Genomic DNA, 21,559 nt, shown 5'->3' with positions numbered 1-21,559 from the left:
CTGCAAACATGCACTCTAATCTTGTGCAGACACTTCCAGGCAAGCAAGGATGGACGTAGGCTAGGCAGTAGATTATTGAAACTAAACCAACAGACTGAGGAATTGTCATTGTTCTTAAAATAGTTCAGGGAACTATGAAGTCTGTTTTTTCATGCAGCTGCAGTGCTGGCCAGCTTCCATGTTTGTGCATCCTGCACTTGAACTCAGGTTGTGCTAGGACAAAAGTATGCAATGTCCTTCATTTCGGGCTAGGAAATGTAAGGAATAACAGAGCCATAAAAGACAAATCCCAGCCTAAACCTGAGTGCGAGTGAAACCTCTCTCACAGGTACCTCGACTTGATGMTTAGCTTGCATGCCAAGGTGGGACATTGCTGCTATTAATGATCTTATTTGACTTCTCTTCAAATGCTGCTGTCTTCAGCTTCCATTTAACCTTTCCTACATCCTGTCTGACAAAAACAGCTGGTGGCACTTAAAGAACAAAGATTGAATAGGAATTATTTACTGGGTGGTAGGAAGGAAAATGGCTACTCGTGTATTGCCAAATTCTTGGTTGCCTGCAGTTTCCAAGGAGCTGAGGAAGTCTGGGGCAGCTCACTGGGCACAAAGCGCACAGAAATGCTGTAGGTAATCTGCTACCCATCACCAGTCAGCATATGCCTCATGTTCAGCTCTAGATGCTCTAGGATTTCTAGGTGCAGAATGTTTCCAACACAGTGGAATAGGGCTACTTTGAACCTTGCTTTCCATTTTCCAAGTGTCATTTTGATTAAYAATAGCACCAGATTTAAGAGGAAGAACATGGACACATGAAAGCAAACAGGCACAGTGAAGAAGAACGGATTGTGGGCTCCATCCTTTAGATTACCTCCCTGGGTTAATAAACAGCTGTCCCTTTGGGGAGCAGCTGGAAGGTGTTCTACAGAATGGTTGTCATGGCAGGCTCCTAACCAGGGATCCTGACAGTCCCCACTGCCCAAAGATAGATCCTCTTCTGCCTTTACTCCATTTACTGCTGCCTGTGGCCTGGGAGCCAGGAACTGACAAACTGCCTTTGAGTATCACGTCTTGGGGAACCAGAGCCTGTTTCCTTGAAACAGCAGTGGTCCCAAATTCATTGTGCAGGCAGGATGCCAAGCAAGAACTTGCATCCCCAGGCACACATCTACTACATGCAGCAGCAGGTAAGCCAGCTTTTGTAAATTTGACCTAACTATACCAAGGAATACCTTTTTCCACTGTTGCTTCCCTTTTCTTTCCCATCAGCTGCAGGCCCTTAAACAAGTCTCGCTGCTTCCTCCCTGTGACAGTGTGCTGGCAGCATGGAGAAGCATCCAGCTAAGGCATTCCCTGAGCACTCTAGTGTTCATTAGGACACCATGAACACGTTTCACACATTTCTTCCTTGCTGCAGCTCCTTTAAGGGATTTTTACTTTTCCTCTCATTTTTCCTGTGCTTGATAGAGGCACTCAGAAAGGAGAAGCAGTGTTAAAGAAATGCTGCTTTGTAAGGTGACTGATGGTGACTAAATTTGCCTAATTAACTTGTGGCTAATAATTCTAAGCCATTAAGTAGCTAGTTAGTACATGCTTCGAATAAACACATCTGGTGCTGCCCTGAGTGGAGGCTGTGGCTGCGTGTGGGTGACAGATGTGCTGTTTCCCCAGCGCTCCCTTTTCCATGCCCAGCAGCTCGGCAGTGCTGCAGCCAGAGCCAGGCAGCCTCGCGGCAGCTGCACACTCCCTAAGTGGCTCCAGGGACCTGTGCCTCCTCTCCTCAGCTGCCCAGCCACTGCAGCCTGCTCTGGTGCCTCAGAGCTGGCATGCAGCTCCAGGGAACACCCCTGGCAATAGTCTACACTCCTGTTGGCTGGGGTGGAAGGCAGCAGGAGAAGGGATAAAGTGTCAGGCCGCCCAAGGAGCAGAGAGTTTGGAATTCCTAAGCCTGGCAGATCAATCTCTTGCTGAACAAAGGGCATTGGGAATGAACACGACTTGCTGTGTCACTGCCTGGARCTGCTGGGCTGGACTTGGAACAACTTCCCTGGGAGGGAAAGGTTCTCCTATGGAGGACAAAAGCCTACTCCTTTCTGTGGGCAGTTGCTTCCTAGGCTGGCACAGCTGATAACTCTCATCAATCTTCAAATGAGAGCAGCTAGGATCAGTTCCATGCAGGAGAGACCCTTTCTTCCAGCTAGGCTGTTGTTTGGTTTTTCAGGTTTTGGCTTTTTGTAGTGAGGCTGTTTAAAGCTGGATGTTTTCCAGACAGAGGAAGGAGTTACAGCAATAAACTAAACAAATAACAGAATATTTTGCAAGAGGCTAATTTGCACAGAAATTACTTCTTAAAAGTGAGACTTGAGTTTTTAGTTACCAAGGGGCAAGTTAAGGTTTATTTCTACTTCTGAGGGCCAATTGAACCCTGATTATTCTGTGCATGGCCCATAATGTCCAACACAAGCTGTCATTAGAGCTAGAGCTGCAGGCCCAGCCCATGACCTCTGTTTTGTCAAGCACCAACAATAGCACAGCTGCCCCTGCCTGGCTGGGATCTCAGACCTGCCATTTGGCAAGAGGAACAGAGCAAATTGGATAAATACACATAAACACATTGGGAAGGGAGGGAAAACAGAACAGAATGAACCAGAGCAGCAACCCACAACTTGTTTGATAGGGATGATTTAAGTAGGCATATGGTATAGTTAAATGTGCTTTCAAAAACATTGGCCTGATTCTTGAAGCAAAGACAAATCTGAATAGCACGAGAGCCGATCCGGCACCGTTAGTTATCTCAGAGAGGCACCCGGGCCCGCACACTGACATTCCCACACCAGGTGTCAGTACCTCCTGTTAACGTGGCCCAATTGTCCTTCCCTCTAATAGTGCAAGCCTCCAAAGCAAGCAAGCAATGAGCTCCTAATTACACTTGACCCAGCAGCCATTGTCATATGTCATTGACTCAGTGTTGGCAGGACAGCCCAGCACAGCCTAGCCACACCTCTCACAGCTGGATTCATCCAGCAGTCTCACTGTCCACAGGCACATATAACTCTGGAACTCACTGGGTGCTCACCCGACACCCTCTGCAATGCCAGATAACCCGGTACCTCAGTCACACCTGGAAGTTACCGCTCACCTTTGTCTCACTGTGTTCTACCAGATGAACAAACAACAAAGGGAACAACCTTAGACAGTCTGACTGTGCTATCACAAAGTAAGTGCAAACTCATATTTCAAAGAAGCCCTTGACGACCATCCCAGGTGTTTCTGCTACAGCTGCCACGGACAAATACTCAAATACACAAACCCCTGTGATTTCCAGCATGCACAGATACACACACAGCATCGCCTGTTTAGACAGGCCCAGAACTTGGTCAGGGTCATGAAACTGTGCAAAACATCCCTTTGCCTGTCTGAATGAGTGCTGAGAAAAGTCTGTTTAATTTCAGTTGAGTTTTCTGCTAATGTGGAAGTGAGTGGCTGAAAACCATAGGAAAGGCAGAGTTACTGGTGTTTGCTGTGGCTACCTTTGTTTTTGTTTTGTTACTTTTTCTTCCTCTGCTGGGAAAGGTGGAAGTTTAGAAAACCTGTTCCCAGCAAATGCAAAGTGTTTGCAAAGTCAGCTCAGTCTCACAYGTCTTTCAGTGTCACTCAAGAAAGGATTAATATGCCATGGCTGTGTTAAGCCTTTCCCTTCTCTTTTTAACTAAGAAATGACACTGAGCTCCTTCTGTGGTGCTGTTCACTAGCCTCAGCACAGCCTTTGTGGCAATGCAGGCGAGGGTGTCATTTGGCCTCAGTGCTGAATTACTCATTAATGTAAAGGGAAATGCTTTGTGCTAAGTGCTAGCCACTCCAGAGCTCAGCAGCTGCTGTGTTCAAGTGTTTAAGGTTTAAGGTTCAAGTGTTCAAATGTTTAAGGTGTAAGGACCAATTTTCCAAGTCTCATCCTCAGTCTGAAACCTACATAGTGACTACATATCACTTGGAAAAAAATATTGTTCAGAGACAAGGGGAACAATTAAAAGGACAACTCAATAGGATTTATGAGTTAAGAGGCAGCATATTCACTAAAATACTTCCCATTCCACATAACTCTGGTCACTACTGTGAAAAGGCAAAAGCACAAAAGGCCGACTTACYTCTCAGAAGCCAGCTGTCCTTTGAGAAGCGCGGAATGGGGAAGAGCAGGCAGGCTGCTGCTGCTGCAGGACATCCCCCAGCCCAGAAGATGRACTCTGGACTCTCTCAGCTGCTCAGTCCTCTCTCTTCCAGTCTTGCTGCTTCCCAGCAGCTCTCCACCCTGGAGGATGCAGCCATTCCCAGCACCAGCAAAAAGGGGAACTGTCTTTTCTTCTCCCTTTTGACTCCCTGCTGCTCAGCAGTTGGGAGGGTGCCAGCTCCAGGCCAGATTGTTTTCACCTGTTCMCTGTTGTTTTCACTGTTGCAGAGCACCTGTGCTCAGATCAGGCAATAACGCCCATTACTGCAGGGCCCCATGGCTTGTCCACACCTACAGAGGATTTGCTATTACCCCTCAGTGCAAACAGCTGGCCTTCTCCTGCAGCACTGGGCAGGGAGCTGAAGTGGGTCAGAAATGCTCCCACCTGTGYGGATTCCTTCCTTTGCAAGCATTTATTGGAGGCACTGTCTTTTATTTCCCTACACAACAATTTGTTCCACCAAAAATAAAAGGCACTATGGTTCCCTGTTTCTGGTGCTCACATGGGACAACCTCCCCTATCCAAAACAGCCAGAGAAATCAATTCAGGACAGAGAAGCCAGAAATAGGGCTGGATTGGGCTTAATGTCTGTTATAAATACTAACTTCTGCAAATAGTTTAGAAATACATTTAGTCTGACACAATTAGGTTATAATGGGAACTATTCACAGATGGAAACATCCTCAATGAATTGTATAGGCTAACTGGCCCCTCAGCCATATGGATGTGGTGTTAAGATCAGTAGTAATTTCTGATGCAGTCCTTCACGTCCCTCCTAGGGCACACAGTGTTCCCAGAGCATTAGCGAGAACTGCGTGAGCAGAACTAAGTGCTGCACATTATGCAGTGGCCATAGGAWCCTGAGCTGAATTCATAGTCTAATTGAACAGAATGATGACATTTCATATCCTGTTTTTACAGGTTCCCATGATTCCACAAGATCAGAGCTAGTTCTTCTCTGGCTTCCACTTCTCTCACATTCCCTAGCAGTTCCCAGCAGTGAGTTTGTGTCTCTCTGCACTCGTGTCCCTTCCTGAGGAAAGTCAAGCCCAAACTGACTGTATATTGCACATGTGGCTGGAAAAACTAGAGGGTTCCGAGGTAACAAGAGGGAATCCTAAAGATCCATCATCTGAATTTGTATCAGTGCCAAGCTACACCAAGAAGGGCAGGGGGAAAAGTTTGTACTAATTCTTTACCAGAATCTCCAAACATCATAATCAATTCCACGGTGAGGAGGTCTTGCTGTCCTCAGGAAAACACTGAGTTCTGCTTTTTGTGCCTGTATGGCTGGTGGGAGGAAAGCACCTATGACCACTTCTCCTAACTRCAGGCTATGTCCCGTCCCCAGCACGGTTCCCACTGAATGCAATGAACGGTCCCAGTGCTCCCCAGGCACAGCTGACCTGTGGCATAGTGGGACTGCACCAAACATGGCAGGCAGGGCTAGACGCCTGCTCCAGAACACTTTCCCTGTCTTTATACAGCAGGGGCTGTAAGTCTGAGAAGGGCACCAACCCCAGAAGCCCAAGCTGGAAGTCCCTTCCTCTGTGTGTTGCCTCCTCCTGCATCAGGGGTGAGTCGCTGGATGCAGTCATCTCTGTAGTATAGGAGTGGTTGTTAACAGAGCCCAGGGAATGAGTCCTCACTGCTTGGGTTGGGGGAATGGAGGGGTAAATGTTGGTTGTACCCCAGCAAGCGGTGGCCAAAGACTTCAGAGGGAGGTTGGTCAAATGGCTCCTGTATAATGAAGCTATCCATTATTTCATGAAGGCAGGCTTGGAAGGGAAAGTTCGCTTCAGATACACAGACCAGTTCTTTTCTTTCTTCCTATGTAAAACGTTTTTGCTATTTTAATGCAGGYGTTTGATTCTGAAATACCTTTGTCACCATAGTTTTAGTAACTTTTTGAGCAGTTGCCAGCTTAATTTTCAGTGCGTGAAAATTGGAGGTAAATTATTTATTACTTCCAGCAAATGTCTTTCACAATCGTATTTAATTTTTTCATCTTTTTAAATGGGTCATAAAATGSCTGTCTTTTAGTAGCTTCCCATAAAGTAAGGAGCAAATGAATACTTTGCAAATAGGTTATCGTGAATGGAAATGCCAGCTGCATTTCACAGGGAATGGGAGGCTTTAGACCAGAGCTGCAGGGACACAGGGCACTGGGCCACATCCCTCTGCTGTCACAATAAACCAGCAGTGGACATGACAGAAAGAATTGCCACTGTTAGGTTTCCTCAAGTTACATTTTAGGGTAAATTGTGTATTAGGACAGGCAGCGGGGCCAGCACCGATGCAGTTTAAAGTTGCAGAGGTCTTGTGGTTGCCTTTGGTCAGAAATCAGAACATTTTTAGAAAGCTCTTTTCAGACTAAGTTTTTCAGGATTGATTGCCATCCAAAAAGTGATATGGTGCAGACAAAGGATAGGAAAATCCCTTTCACATGGAGGGAGGGCTGTGAACTGTGAATGAAGAGCAGTCTTTCCTAGTACAGTGAAATGGGTTTGAGGTAGACTGCTGGGAGAGGGCATGTGAGGGCTGAGGTGGAGGCAGAGCAGGAGGGTTTGTGCTGCACAGTGCTGTAATTGCTTGTGCTCCTTTGCCAGCTCACTGATTCCACCTCGCTCGGGTGTGGTGTTAAAAGGGAGCCGAGGATGGGAAGTCCTTGCTCCGAGCTCTGGAAAGCCACTGGCTGGGGGTGCTGCTGGGGTTGTGGGGAGGYGTGAGCCTGGCTCCTGCAGTGCTGTGTGTCCATGGAGAGGGCTGCAGCAACAACACTGCCCGACCCTTGGGGCGGTTCACTTGAAGGGCCCTGAGGGGACACCCCACACTGTGGCAGCTTTCTACGGCTCAGCCGTARAAAAACATCTTAGTGTTTACCAGCCGTTGCTGGTAAACACCAAGATGTGTTTGTGCGTCTGTCTGTGAGCTGTGTGTGAATGAGTAGCAGAAACAGGACACCTTGTCCTGGGAGTCCCTGTTTCAGGGGCAGTGTTTGTATGAATCACAAGTACCCACGGCACAGCAAACAGGTGGCTGCTCAAGAAATGAAAGAACATGCTCGGTATCCCCKACAGCCGTGACAGTCTCAGAGAAGGAGTGCTTTTGTGTGTTGACAGGTTCATCCTTTTGAAGATGAGGCAATTATCTGTGTGAGTTCACTCTGTGGCTTTCAGAACTGAGTGGGTATGATCAACTCCAGTGACATCTCCAGTGGCTCATCCCTGCAGCGGTGTATCAGGGTGGGAGTGGGTAGGCAGGGCTGCTCTCCCGCAGTGAGTCCGTGCTGGAGCTGATTGCTCAGTGAGCCTGCTGCCTGGGATCTGTCAGCGCACTGACAGCGGGAGCGCGGGCACGCAGAGCTGCGGGCACGGGCTGGCACGTGGCACTGGGGCTGGGAAATGCAATCCCAGCTAGTGCCTGTTATAACCAGGGACAGTTACTGTGTTGGGAACAGGGCACTGTACAATGGGCTTCAGTCCTGCTGGGAAATCTTGGCTATTTTACAGAATGTTTCACACAACTCAGTGAGTTCAAGGATGTGTCGAGGTCCCCAGGATGCCAGGGGATGTTCCTGTCTTTAGTGCGGGTTTTATGTTTTATCCAGATGTGTTTCGTGTTCCTGTTTTGCTCCATTTGCTAGCAAAGACCGTCTACCAAAACAGCCTCGTTGCTCACTAGTGACAATGCACGCAGGACTCAGAGGGCACACAGGGCTGGCAGAGCAGCTCAGGGTGAGCAGCTCAGTGTGAGCAGCTAAGCCTCGGGTTCCTCCTCTGCCCCAGGGCAGGCAGGAGACCCTTTTGCCCTGCAGTTCCAGGGGTATTTGGCCAAACCTCAGCAGAATCCTCCTGCTGGAATTTCCCCCAGCATTCCTTATTACAATACTAAAATAAATTATCAGAATTTTAAAAAGCACCACATTTAAAAAAAAAGTCATCATTGACAAAAGTTTCAGGGTAGTTTTCTTTATTTATTGCTCTGCAAGGGAACTGAATTGGTTTGAGTTTTTTATTGGTTCTCATTTATTTATTCCAGTGAATGCCAATTAGAAGGAAATTGGAGTTATTCTTTCTGTGGGATCAATTATTCATAASAGAGATCATTAAAAAATTAGTTTATCGGAAGCAACTCACTTCATTTTTGCTAAAACTGAAGAAGAAATTAGCCAAATTAGCTAAAATAGCTTTGAACTCCATATTGACTAAAGCATTTGTGCCAGAATAAAAACTCATGACATGTAAGAATGGTATAAATGATTAATCATTTTAGTTCATGGATATCTACATTTTTATTTAATTACATCTATGTATAACATAAACTGACTGAATCCTGGGAATCCAAGCCAGAGAAGCTGAAGAGTCTTCTTCTGTTTAACATCCACCATGTGTTGTTTTCTTGTAGGGTTAATTTGTAAAATGTAAACCACATACCATTTGTATGCAATGTTCGGGGCTATTTATAGCAAGTCCTGACCATTTATAATTATCCGACATCTTTATCCATAATGTCTGCGTGTGACTAAGGAGATGGTTATGGAACAGACAAAACAATGCTAATTTTAAAGTTGAGCCACAGTTTCTTTCATGTAAAACTTTTGGGAGTATTTTCTGCGCCATGGAATGGAGAAGGGATATGCTGTACTTGGACATCTCTTTGTTGATGAGACTGAACTTATTCCTAAACAGGAATAAGCACAGGCTTCCATTTCCCCTCTCTGTGGAGCAGAGGCTATAGGTGCAAGTGCCTTTGGAGCAGGTATGAGCCTTTCTTGGCTGTTCCATGGCTACTCAGGTTTCTCCTTTCTCTCTTTGCAGAACTCTGGATGTTTTGGTGAGTTTGAATGAAGGCCAGTCTTTCAGGTCCAGCTCGTTGACCATCACTGCTTCCGAGTGTGTAAGTGAATGACTTCCATAATCCCCACACCCCGCTTCTCTTTGGGCTTTGCCACTGCATGACCGCAGAGCAGAGAACCTCTGCTTCCACTTTCCTGTGTAAAGCTGTGCCTTTCAAAATCCTGGGAGGTGTCCCTGACCTCAGAAACTTGCTCACTGTAGTTATCATGTCCTGAGGGCCAGGTGTGACAGTCACCTGGGGTCACATTGCAGCATGGCTCTCCCTTGAGTAGGACTGGAGTGAGCAGATAGGCACAAACTTAGGCCTTCAGCCTAAGTGTGGAGAGGGGTCACAGTCCTGCAGGAGGGACTAACACTCTATGGCTCTGAGGCCTGAGCACAGAATGTAGGCTCTTAGCCCTTGTTAATCCAGGTAGACAGTCTGTCCAAGCACAGGCCAGAGTATCACACTCACACCCGGCAGTGTGAACATCCTGCTAAGTCTGATCACAGTTACAGAACAGTTAAAAACCAATTCTGGGAGAAATCACACGCTTGTTGAGCCAGTGACGATTCTAACTTAGTCCATATATTTTCTAGTCTCACCTTCCTGCTCTCCTTTAATTCCTTTTGTATTACATAGGACAGCTGGGATTTGTGGAGGGACATACAAGCCCATGATGTTGAGCATGTGCTGTGCACGTGGGCCTTTAAATGTGTCTTACCTGAAGTGTGACTTGAGAGCAGCTTTCCCATCAGGCATGGCACACGGAGAGCAGTCCCTTCTGCTCATCACCATGCATTGCTCCCAACAGGATATTTTTGCTCACAGATCAGTAACTAAATGAGAAAAAATGATGTTTTTCTTCTATTAATTTAAAAGCTCACTATTCGTGCAACTTAGAAATCAGAGAGCCAGTGCAGCCCTGCAGTTTGAAGAGAGGAAGCCTGACGGAGCTGGGAGCTGAAGGAACACCCAGAGCCCAGATCACAGTTGCTGTTTCAGGGCCTCTCAGTCGCCAGCCATTAGGGTCTACAGCCTACAGCCCTAGAGCCCAGCTGCAGCCTGCCTGTACCTCAGCCCTCACAGAGAAGGCAGCACATGGTGCCCCTGTAAGAGGTGCCAGGAATGCAGAGGGAACAGAAAATCCCTGATGCAAAGCAGCTCAGAGCCAGGGGCTAGACACAGACTTCCCATTGTGCTGCACAGCAGCTCTGCTGCTCTGTGCTCACAGCCTGCCCTGGCAGGAAGCAGAGGGGTACAGATGTGCACAGGCAGTAAAAGCTGCTGTGCTTCTCAGTAGCCTTTTTTGTCTCTTTTTATTTTCTGCTCTTGGCCTGTGCTGCAGCAAAGGCGGCTCTGCACAAGAACTGCTGTTTCTATAGTAGCAGATGGGCATCTCAAGAAATGGGTCACTGCTAGAACTGCTCACTAATTCTGGGAGCTGAGCAGCTGATGGCTGACTGGGAGATGAGTTACAAGCTACAGCCTCCTAACAAACACATGTTACTGCAGTGAAAACAAACAAAAATATACGGCATAAGGCACCCACTGTACCTGTGTGCCTCACTGCACCTGGAGTACAGCTCGGTTTGACCCCCATGTGCAGTGCAGAACCTGCAGTACAACTCTTCTTACTGGGTCAGGACTACGCACACAGTATTCCAGTCTCAGTGGGTCTCTCCTTTATTCCCCATCTGAAATCTGAGTAACTTCTCTTTTGCTAGGATCACTGCTGAGTTTCTGTCAGTGTTGTTCTAAAAGCCTGAGTGTAGGAATAAAGACATCCCCAAGAAGTGGGTTGGAGGTGTGGGAGGTGTGGGAGGTAGGCTGCTCAGTTGCGCAGGATGTGCTCCCTCCTTCAGTTTCAGATTCCCACAGCATGGCTGCAGGGAGTCAGCGTGCCACCATCTGTGCAGGAGTGTAGGAGATCAGCATCAGAGCCTCAGATTTGTCCTGTTAATAAAGATGCCTTAAAATCTCCCTCCACAGTCCCCAGTCCCTGTGTGAGACCTGTGTCCTATGGAGGAGAAGGGCACTTCTCCACAGGCTCAGGATGAGACTTCCCCTGTCTGTGTCTGATGGCTCATTCCTCCAGCTGGGCCACGTTCTGACCTAAGGGCTATCAGTTTTCTGAGTTTATATCAGAAGAAACCCCCTGAGCTGAGCAGAAGTAAGGCTGGCTGTTGGGGTGAGCAGGTGAAGCAGCACTGATGTTTCCCTCTGTCTCTGCAGTCCAGTGGCGTGGCGGCGCTCATTGCTGTCCTTGTGCTGTTGCTGCTGGTGGCACTCGGCCTGCTCTGGTGGTTCTGGCCCCTCTGCTGCAAAGTGGTGAGTACTGACTGTGGGAACAGTTGCTGCACCCTAAGCCAAGAGTGGGAAACAGAGATCCTGCAGGAAACTGGTTAAGTGACAGGGAGGCAGCYCTAGGGGAGCTTGTGACAGGTAGGAAAGGGCTGGGGAGCCCTGCACCAGCACTGGGGSTCCACTGGGCACAGCCCCTGCCTGCTGGTGAGCTGCACACTCAAGAGCCAGCATCAGGATGGAGCTGTTACTGGGATGGCCATAATGGTGGTGCAGATGTTACCCTGAAATCAAGGACCACTTTAAAAGTGCTCTCATTASAAATGGTATTTCTAGTCCATAATGGGCTCTCAGGTTGGAAATCCCTGTTTGTTTTCATAATCCCTGCACACATCCATCTCTTGAGCTGAGTGCACTCTCCATCCTCACCCCCAGCAGCAGTGCTGGTCACTTGACTCCTGCCATTCCTTTCTGGGTGGGGGCCATTAAATGGATGAAGTTTATTATTCATCCAGCTCAAGGACAGCATGAAGGACATGGGAAATAGAGATTGCTTCCAGGCTGGTCTGAGTTCCTGGTCTTGTTTGGGGCTTGTGGAATATAGGGCAGAGAGGAACTGGCCTTCTTACCTGCCCATGCTGCAGCCTTTGTAACCCATGTGGTCCATCAGCTCCCTGGCTGTCCAAGAGCAGGAAATCCTCAGCGTCCATCTGCACCCTTACAGTCTGGGGTTCGTGAGGTGAGAACAGACAGCCTCTTTTTTCTTATTTTCCACAGCACAGGCCCAACAGAAATCCAGGGAGCTTTCCAGTAGCCACCTCACCTCCACTTTATTTTATATGATGAGCCTCCCTGTGAAAAAGGAACACTGGAAATCAATAAGAAGCAAGTTCCTGGTGTTCTTGTTTTAAATAACCTAACCTTGATTCAGAAACCAGCCTAAAGTTAACATKAAAAGTTAAAATTCCTATATGAAGCAGTTCAGCGTATAGTTCTACAGTATGAATTTCCAGCCATATAAAACCATAGTTCTTCAAATGTTGGTGCCCTCTGTGTTTCCTCCCACCTTCTGAGGGTACTATTTGGTAATTCAAAAAAAAGATAATCTTAGGGCTCTTTGCTAGAGCACTGCTCAATAGCAAGCCCACGCACTGTTGCACCGAACCTACTGCCAAATACTGATCCCCCCTTCTGTCTTTGCTGGCCTTTCCTCGGGTCCTTGTGCTGGGCCTCAGCTCCTGCCCTCTCCTGCATCTCAGTCTTGCACGTCACCTGGAAGGGCCRCTTGTTGCTTAGTAGTCCTGGGCTTCAGGGTGTCCGTGAGGAGAGGGGCAGCATTAGGGCCAGGCAGGACCTGCTGTTCCCTTCCTCTGGCTCTGTTTTCCTGGCAGAGCACAGCACCTGGTTTCCTGGAACAAAGAGCAGGAATACAGGAGTCAGAACTTGATAGAAAAGAGAGGCACGGGGTATAATGGGCAGAACAAGTCTCTGGAGCCAGGTGGGTGTGTTGCCCCTGCCTGCGGGCCCAGCTCCATCCTGGCTGGAACTCGGTCTCGGCAGCGTTCCCTGGTGAGTCCCATGGACACTCAGAGGGTGGGGCAGGGGGACTCCTCTTCCTTTTCCTTCCTTGTCCCCTGCTTCCAAGGGTTTCACCATGACAGTTCTGTCACTTGTCCCTTGTTATGGAACGTATGATTGCAGCAAGGTGGCTGCAGGCTCTGTGCTGACATCTCCTAATGCCCACATCATGGAGCAGCAGAGAAGTGTTAATGAGTGGATGAGAGTCGGTGCCTCAAGCACCAACTTCTTCCTTTTCTATATGATTTTTTTAAAGAAATCAGCTCTTCTCCTAATTCAAGCTTTCATTCTTTGCAACTCACTTAATGAGATGGACCCTTGCCCAGAGAGGCTGGTGATAAAACTAAACAAACCAAGGAAGGAGCCCATCTCTGTGAGGATGGTAAGACAGCTGTGTTACTCAGAGACTTCTGCATTGAAACTATCTGAATCCAGCTCAGGAAAAGTTAATTTACAATGCTTTGGTCTTCCTCTGTGCAGTTCTGCGTGCAGCTCCATGCAGTGCTGCACATGTGCTGCACATGATTTCTCTTCTTTATAAACAGCTTTCTATATATTTCGCTTGGAATATCACATGATGGAAAAGAATCCTTGTGTGTGCACGTGCTATTCAAGTGTGTGAGTGTGAGAGCCTGTGAAAGCATAAGGATGCAGGCATTGACATTCCAGTGCTGTCAGCAGGGTGAGGAGCTGCTACTCAAAGCAGATTATTTTCTCACACCACTGTCACTTTTAAAATAAGTTTCATTTTCTGAAGCCATTAGAAATAACAGCTAATTAATGGATTGCTTGTCTTTAAACTGAATTTCCCCTCAAACTTCAGGGAGTTCAGGAGCTGGCACAGGATTAGATCTTTCACTTGGGGAGACAAATAAAAGCTGCATTGACTGTTGCCTTTGGAAGCCACAGTGAGGTCATGAAGTCAGGTTTCCCTTGTTCGGGGTGGGAATTGTGATTCCCACTTCCCAGTGGACACGGGGCCCATGGGAATCCATCCCTCATCACAGAGAGATTTGCTGGGCAAAGCTGTCTGTGCACAGACAGATGTGAAGTTTCAAGTGGCACAGGTATAGAGGGAGGAAGTACCATGCTATTTCTGATGGGCACATACAAACCTGCTGCCTAGGAGGACTTTCTCCTGAACAGCTTCCAGGCCTGGCAGAGAAATGGATTGTCTGGGGAGAATGGTTGGAGACAGGCAAAATGGAAATAAGGACAGAAGTTACATAAGGTGGCCCTTCATTGACTGAAAATGCTGCTTTTCTGTTTCCAGTCTCCTAATTGTTTTCAGTGAAAATGAAATATCTCCAGGCTTTGGAAAATACTACTCAGCATCCAAGTATCTCTCAGGATCTGTCCCACAATCCCTCTGTGTTTCTATTTCATGTAAAGTTAAAGTGTAGTAATTCCAGTGTGGCTCTCAGGAATGTTTCATTAATTAAATAATTGATTTCTGTTAAGTATTCTGGAAATTCCTGTTGGCTGGGAAGAAAACGTGTTGAGAACGATTTAAAGAAAAGCAACTTCTGGCAAAGTTTTGTAACACTGTAGCAGAAAAGGGATGYCTAGTTAAAATCCATAGTTCACTTTCCAATCTACCCAAAGCACTCTGAGCTTGCCAGATGAACCAATCTGTACCTTAAACCTGAAGGGCTATGGAAAGCTGGTTCCAGAGGTGCCATAACTTACTTCTCCTATTGGCCAGAATTCCTGTACACAGCCTGATTAGGCAGTCAGTACTAAGCAATTGTAGCGGCACTGAGAGCTGAAATGGAAACCAAGATGGAAAACTCTATTGGTCAAGAAAAATATGTTTCTTTCATGTATTATGCTGACCATCTCTGCAGTGGTACTGTTCATAGGCAGTGTTTAATGAAAGTACTAAAATTAATAGCACAGAGTGAATAAAGTTCACTCATAGCATATTTCAGTTACGGTACTTAAACGTGTATTAGATTGAGGTGTTTGTCAGCGTGGACAGTTTGGGAAGTGTCTGTGTAATATCAAGGCATAGCAGGAACAGACTCCTCTATATTCACGGTGTATTTTTTAGCCACTTCCAGGCAATACCCAAGCCCAAAACATGGCTCAATGTCACCAAAGAATGTACCTTTAGCTTAGAAACCTGCTTTTCTCATGGAGGAATGGCTGTGCATTCAGTTTTCAGCCCAATCAGGGGCGAGGGTCCCTTGCCTGCCTCTTGCCTCCAGGGATTGTTAGTGCTGGGCATCTCTAAGCTTTACAGTGTGGATGTGACAAAGGGAATGGGAAGAGACTGTTGGGAGAGATTTAAATAGAAATGTAAGAAATGCTCCTGGGAGTGGGCCTCACCCGGAGCTGTGTCAGAAGTGTAGGAGTGTGACTGCAGTGCAGGCACTGCACACTCATAGAGCTGGGAGCTGGGAAATGTGAGAGCTGCAGAAATGTCCGGGACATCCAGAGGTGAAGCCTGAGCTGCCAGAAGGCATTTCACACTTGTCACTGGGCCAGAGACTCCCCAGCAGCATGGCAGCAGCAGCAGCAGCCCGGCCCACGGCTGTGCAGGAACTCACACAGGCCTTGGCCGCTTTCCCTCCGGGATTGCCCATGGACTCTGGGGGGTCTTAGTGCTGGCTGTTCCTCACAGTGGCTGAGGCTCATCCGGCCAGGAAGCGCGGTGGCAGACGTGTCTGCGGGCCAGGGGTGCCACGTTCTGGCAGATGGATGGTGGTAATTTCCAGAAGGCCTCTCTGACAGAGACTCAGGGGAGCGGCAGACATGGGGGCTGGGATGGAAAAGGTTCATTTTACCACAGTCTGCTGCCAGTACAGCACCTTATTCTTTCCTGTGTTTGGCTCTTTCAGGTCATCAAGGATCCCCCTCCACCTCCACCAGTCCCAAAAGAGGTATGATCTGATGGTGCTGCTCCTACAATGCTCACACGGAACCACTCCTGTGCTTCCCTGCGCTATGCGTGTCCCGCTCCCTGCATGGCATGTCCCAGTACTGCTGGAGAAAGGACTRCCCTGGGGGAATCCTTCAGGAGAACAGGGCTGCCAAAGTGCAGATCACTGCTCTGTCTCTGCTCAATGTGGCCTGAATAAAGCCCAGATCCACAGAAACATTTAGGGCCTTTATCCCATGATAGTTGGTCATTGTTTTTCCCATTCTGCAGTGAAACCAGAAAGACTTAATGGCCCTTGTCCAACATCTAAGATTCATATAGGACTTAGGCAGCATTTCCCTCCCCCCACTCCCCCCCCCAGCTTTGGCATTCCAGACACTGAGGAATTCCCCTTACAAGGGAATTTCCCTCCCTCGTAAGGGCAGTAAGGCACTGGAGGCTCTGCTGTCCTCAGTGTTTGTGCCCCTTTCACAATCAACAGGGTCTGCTGTGTTAACTCCAGTTAAATACACTGAAAAGACTGTTCAGCATGTGTGTGTAAGTATCTTTTAAAAGTAAATATCATTTGAATGTACTTACAGGAAGAAGAGCAGGAGCCTTTGCCTTCCAAGAAGTGGCCCACAGTAGATGCTTCCTACTATGGTGGAAGAGGAGTTGGCGGGATTAAGAGGATGGAGGTTGGTATGATCTGGAGATGGCAGTTGCCTCAAGCATGGGTTCTCTGAGCCTGCAAGTATGGAAACAAAGACTTGAAAGTGCACTGAAACGAGGCCATAATGTGTGCTTGTTTCCCACTGGCATAAGCCTTGGAAAATTCGTTACCACATCAAACAGTTCTGACCTTGCCTCTGAAAGAACAGCTTTCAGTAGTTCCATTTGACTGGGACTTAAAATAGCTGCTTCAAGACATGCTCTTTCCATCAAGCTAATGAGAAAGAGAGAGTGAGAGCCTTTTCTGTGTGTTTTGGAAGGAATTACAGTGAAACATAAGCACCCCAAGTGTGGGCCAGCCAAAKGCACTGACAATGGTGACGCTGAGGAGAGGCTTGATCCCACAGGGACTCGCAGCGACAACAGAGCCTGTCTTTGAAGAGACATGATAGCATCATGTTAATTAAAACAGAATGAAGAATGTGCATCCTTATGGACACATCCTTATGGCAGGTTTTATAATCAAGTCAGTCTTTATAGAATGTGCAAAGCAGTTCCTCACTGCAATCCAGGAAGCTGTCTCTCTCTGAAACACCCACCTAGGCCATACTGAGGTGCCCTGATGAAACTTGAAAGGTATTGGCCAGATCAGCTTTGCTCGACTACTTTCTAAATGCAACAGCAGAACATGCAGGCTTGAAGCTGTGTTGCTTATATGCATTTCTTCAGCGGTTCAGAATTGCTAATTTAGAAGAGTTTCAGATTTCACAAAAAGCAAACATTTTGTGCAGTGTTTTTCAGAAGCAAACTAGGAAATGCTTTCCAACATCCAGAATTACAAGCCTGGATTTCAGAGGGAAGCTATGATAGCCTTCAGGAGGGGCTTCAAGGTTTAAACCATTCCAGTCTAAATGGGATCCTGTACAATGGAGCAGAAACCTCATGAGCACAAGTGGTATCAGGACCATTAAGAAATGCATGTTCAACCCATGGCAAAAACACAAGCGAGAGTAGAAACTGATGATTAGGTTAGAAAACCTTTTAATCTGTGGTAGGAATTTTGTGGAGGATTAAGGGCTAAAGATGTAAACCAACTGGCATTCCTGCCAGCGCAATCATGGGCCCTTGAAAGGCCCCCTTTGTGTGGGGCTGTGGCTCTGTCCGTCCCTGGGACCCCAGAGCAGTGACAGGTCTGGCTGGACACGGATGGTCAGTGCCTCCAGGTTGGACTGGGGAGCTTCACCTCTGCCCTGTGGTGGCTGTGACTGGGGCCGGGAAAATGGGCTCAGGCTGTTGGGAGAGCAGGACAGGCGTCAGGGCTCTCCCTGGCTCAGGAGAGCACACTGCTTTTTTGGGGAGTCGGGGCAGAGACCACAGATAACACTCCAAGGGAGGTTGTTTCTTACCTGGCAGTTAAAGGTGGTTTCTGTGCCGTGGCCAGTGACGAACTTGGCCCAGTCATGACATCTCTTCCGTGTCTGCAGTCCATGTTGCAGTGCGGTTGCCTGTTTTTTATTGCTTCTCTGGCCTCTATTCTTCTGCTATTCCTTCGTCAGCTTGATTCCTCTGGTAGCTTCCCTGTGTGGACAAGAGGAGGGATGGAGCCAGCACTCTCGCACTTCCCACTCCTGTGCTGGGGCAGCTGCCCATCCACTGCTGCCTTCCGCATGAGCTCCCTGCCTCTGTGACAGCCCCATAGAGCATGGGCAGTGCTGTTTGCTCTCCCTACTCTGTCTTTTGGCATTGTTTTAAAGTTTGGTGATGCCATTGCCYGACCCGTCTGTTACAGTTTATTGATTTTTATGTCAAACCTGGGTGGTCAGACTCCACCAGTTCCAGTTTCTTCTGGGTGAAGTGGCTACTCTCTGAAAGAGAAGGTAATTTTTGCAGTGAGAGATCCCCCCATCTAAATGTTTTAAGAATGTTTAAAATACATTTTAGCAGCCACATGACAACCACTGTAGAAGTACCACTGATCACAGTGAAAGACACAGGTGTACAGCGGCCTCATCGCAGGCCAGATTCCAGCAAATGGCATGATTATGGCATGTCTTGCTGAAATGATCCAGGCCACTTTCACTAAGGATTCTCAAACTCCAGCCATAGCTTTTAGCTATCCCTTTTCGGATGAGAAGGGAACAGTCTTCTCCAGGATTGTTTCAAACACCCCTGCTCAGAATGCTGCATGGTGCTTCCAGTTACAAGGTGAAATAGGATACCTGCAGCAAGGTGAATCATTCCTCTTAGCGGGGGAGGTTTTTCCATGTATTTCCTCTGCAGGGCACAATGAGTGCAACCTTTATGGAAATGGGAATATGTGTCTGTCTCCCCAGCAGTGGTAACCCAAGTTTCCTTCTCTTTCAGGTCTGTATATATTTTATACACTTACAGCGATGATTAACATACTCATTGCTACATGTCCTGCATGCCCTTAGGCAGGTTAGACTGCTTCACCTGCATTTCTCCAGTATGTATCTTCCTGTAGGACAAYATGGAAACCTAAGAGGGATCAAAGAGCTTCTGCTCAAACCTGCCCAAGCATCACATTTGATCTACACTAGGTTTCTTGAAAACTCTGGGTGAGGAAACCAGGGTTCCAGAAATCTTAGCTTTCATGGTGCCAGATTAAGGTCTGGTATTTTAGAAGTGGAAATTAYATTTTTATGTTATTACTTAGAGAAGACTTCACAGACTCCCTGTCTCCTGTACAGCCCATGTGAAGCATGACAGGATTTTCTTTCACTACTGAGACTTATTTACAGACATTTAACTAAGACTATTCTTATCATAAATTAAGAGGTAGTGTTCTCCTCAGTACCTCCTCTCTTGTTTATCCAGCTCGTCTTCCAGATTTATCCTTGTTCAGCTCTGTTACTTGTAGCAGTTTCCCTGCCCTGTGGTGCACTCACACCGGAACTCTGCCTTTCCTCAGGTGCGCTGGGGCGACAAAGGCTCCACAGAAGAAGGGGCTAGGTTGGAAAAAGCAAAGAATGCTGTGGTGAAACTCCCAGAAGAACCAGAAGAACCTTTTCACCCTAAACCGCCTAAACCAAAGCCTACCTCACCAGCCACGCAGCAGAAGTGGTACACACCAATCAAGGTAATCTGTTCAGTCTTCGGTATGATTTATCACTAAGGGCTCGATTCTCTGTGCCTTATGCAGGCTGAGCTGTGTTTCTTTCCAAGCGTTCCCATTCAAGTGTAATGTGCTATTCTCAAAGGGAACACCTACTCAGCAGGAATGGCAGGAGCAGTTTGTAGCCCTTAATGCAATACTTGATCATTACTGCCRCGTTCTGCTTGCCTTCCCTTAGAGGACATATTGTACAGTGAGAGAATTAAAATCTATGGGGGCTTTGTTGGCTTAGTAGAGCTAATTAAACCCAAAACTGCACACTTTGTAGCTGCTGCACTAAGTTTTAAATACACATTGTCATTACAAACCAAGAAAAACAAAAGATTATATAAACAATGTAATGCAAGAAGTCTGACAAGCGAATTGTTCTATCTGGTTTCATAATAATGGTGCTCTGAGTCACCAGAAAACACAGCACAAGCACTTCTTAAAAGTAGAGTGTGGGGTTGGAAATACCTTGCTTTAAGGTGTTAAGAGCAGAAAACACACTGGTGTAGCTGGGACTCTGGATACTTCTGCGTTCTCAAATGCCTGTGAATCCTTTCTGATCCCCAGAAAGCCCTGAAGCTGTTATGTCCATGCACACAGACAGGGTCTGGAAGCATCCATGCAGAGCAGGATGCTCCTAACCAGTGGCGGGTGCCCTGCACAGGAGCTGCACACACRTGGTGAATCTGCCACACCCACAGCATGTGGAACTCACCGTGTGGCACGGCCAAGTGCCACGTGCCCAGCAGGGCCCACGTGTGTGCTGTAAAACAAGTGTATTAATGTGGGATAAAGCCCAGATGGACAGAGGGGCATTCGGCCCAAAGCACAGCAAGCAAAGCACCACTCTTGGATGGCTCAGAGTACCGGTGGGTTGGGACCGGCCGCTCAGCTCCCCGGGCACATGAGTGCCATCCCTGGCACTCCGGGTGGGCAGGAGCAGCACTGCAGTGGCTRCGGGAGACACAGCCCAGGCTTAGCTCTGCTTGCCCAGCTCCAGGGATACGGTGCTCCTTTGTGGCAGTCCACATGGCCGGGATGCCCCCAGCAGCCCCAGTGTGGGTGGGCTGTGCCGTCCCCTAACTGAGCTTGCTGTGTCCCTGCAGGGCCGGCTGGACGCGCTCTGGGCGCTGCTGCGGCGCCAGTACGACAGAGTCTCGCTGATGCGGCCCCAGCAAGGAGACCAGGTGGGTGTGCGGCGCGGACCGAGAGGGGCCAAGGCACAGCCAGCCTGGCAGCTCTGGAKTGGGGGCAGAGCCACCCACCAGGGTGGCACAGCGGGAAGGGCGATGCACCGGGAAATCCGCATGGTGAAGGGGRCGTCGCACCGGTCTGGAGACACACGGCTCCTGCAGGCAGAGGGAGGGGTGCTGGATGTGCTGTGCGCTCGGGTGGAGAACAGGAACAGTCTCGTGCAGGGTACACTCCGTCACAGGCACACTAATGGCTCTCAGACTCGGCTGTTTGTAAGAGCAGAGGCTGGCAATAGTGTCCATGCAGGTTGCTTCCCAACACACCAAAGCTTTAACACCAAAGCCACCTTTCACAGAACAAAAAGGTGGGGAAATGCATTTCTCAGACAATCCTTTCTCCTGGGACACTCGCAGCTCACTGAAAAAGGAGCCTGTCCCCCAAACGCTGCTCTGATGAGGACACAGAGCTGCTGTTTGCACCTCTGACAGTGAAGCAAAATTGGGTATTTCTGATTGCTGCTCCTCCAGAAAGTATCACTTCAAATGTCAGCATTTATCTCCTGGGACCACTCAGCTTCCTGTCTGTGGCAGTTGGGATGAGCAACAGGAGCAAACATGTTCCTTTAAATAGGATGGCAACAGATCACAGTGTCACATACCATAGAGCTCTGTGCAGGAACACTGTCTGTGCACCATGAAACATGAAGGCGACATGAAAGGCTGAGAGGGCTTAAGGGGAGACAGTTAACATGTGGTAGAGT

General features: G+C 48.0%; 1 protein-coding gene and 2 long non-coding RNA genes across 3 annotated transcripts in view; 1 reads left to right on the top strand and 2 right to left on the bottom strand.

Moving 5' to 3' along the window:
* Positions 1-21,559, top strand: part of ANTXR2 (ANTXR cell adhesion molecule 2) — a 76,868-nt gene that overhangs the window by 30,867 nt on the left and 24,442 nt on the right. Inside the window, exons 11-16 of the mRNA XM_057382505.1 lie at positions 9,046-9,124; positions 11,300-11,395; positions 15,790-15,831; positions 16,412-16,507; positions 19,414-19,581; positions 20,712-20,792. Coding sequence (XP_057238488.1) covers positions 9,046-9,124; positions 11,300-11,395; positions 15,790-15,831; positions 16,412-16,507; positions 19,414-19,581; positions 20,712-20,792 — 562 coding nt within the window. The remainder of the gene's footprint in view (positions 1-9,045; positions 9,125-11,299; positions 11,396-15,789; positions 15,832-16,411; positions 16,508-19,413; positions 19,582-20,711; positions 20,793-21,559) is intronic.
* LOC130583249 (uncharacterized) lies at positions 11,367-15,690 on the bottom strand. The gene is made up of 4 exons (XR_008966412.1): positions 15,499-15,690; positions 12,641-12,777; positions 11,998-12,220; positions 11,367-11,428 (listed from the first exon to the last, which is right to left on the bottom strand). It is a non-coding gene; the product is annotated as an uncharacterized LOC130583249 (long non-coding RNA).
* Positions 16,496-19,418, bottom strand: LOC130583248 (uncharacterized). The gene is made up of 3 exons (XR_008966411.1): positions 19,300-19,418; positions 17,888-18,059; positions 16,496-16,557 (listed from the first exon to the last, which is right to left on the bottom strand). It is a non-coding gene; the product is annotated as an uncharacterized LOC130583248 (long non-coding RNA).

The sequence above is a fragment of the Malurus melanocephalus genome, unplaced genomic scaffold, assembly GCF_030028575.1.
Source record: "Malurus melanocephalus ecotype Western Australia unplaced genomic scaffold, MMel_1.1 scaffold_571, whole genome shotgun sequence".
Taxonomy (NCBI): domain Eukaryota; kingdom Metazoa; phylum Chordata; class Aves; order Passeriformes; family Maluridae; genus Malurus; species Malurus melanocephalus.
This window is presented reverse-complemented; position numbering and strand designations above follow the sequence as displayed.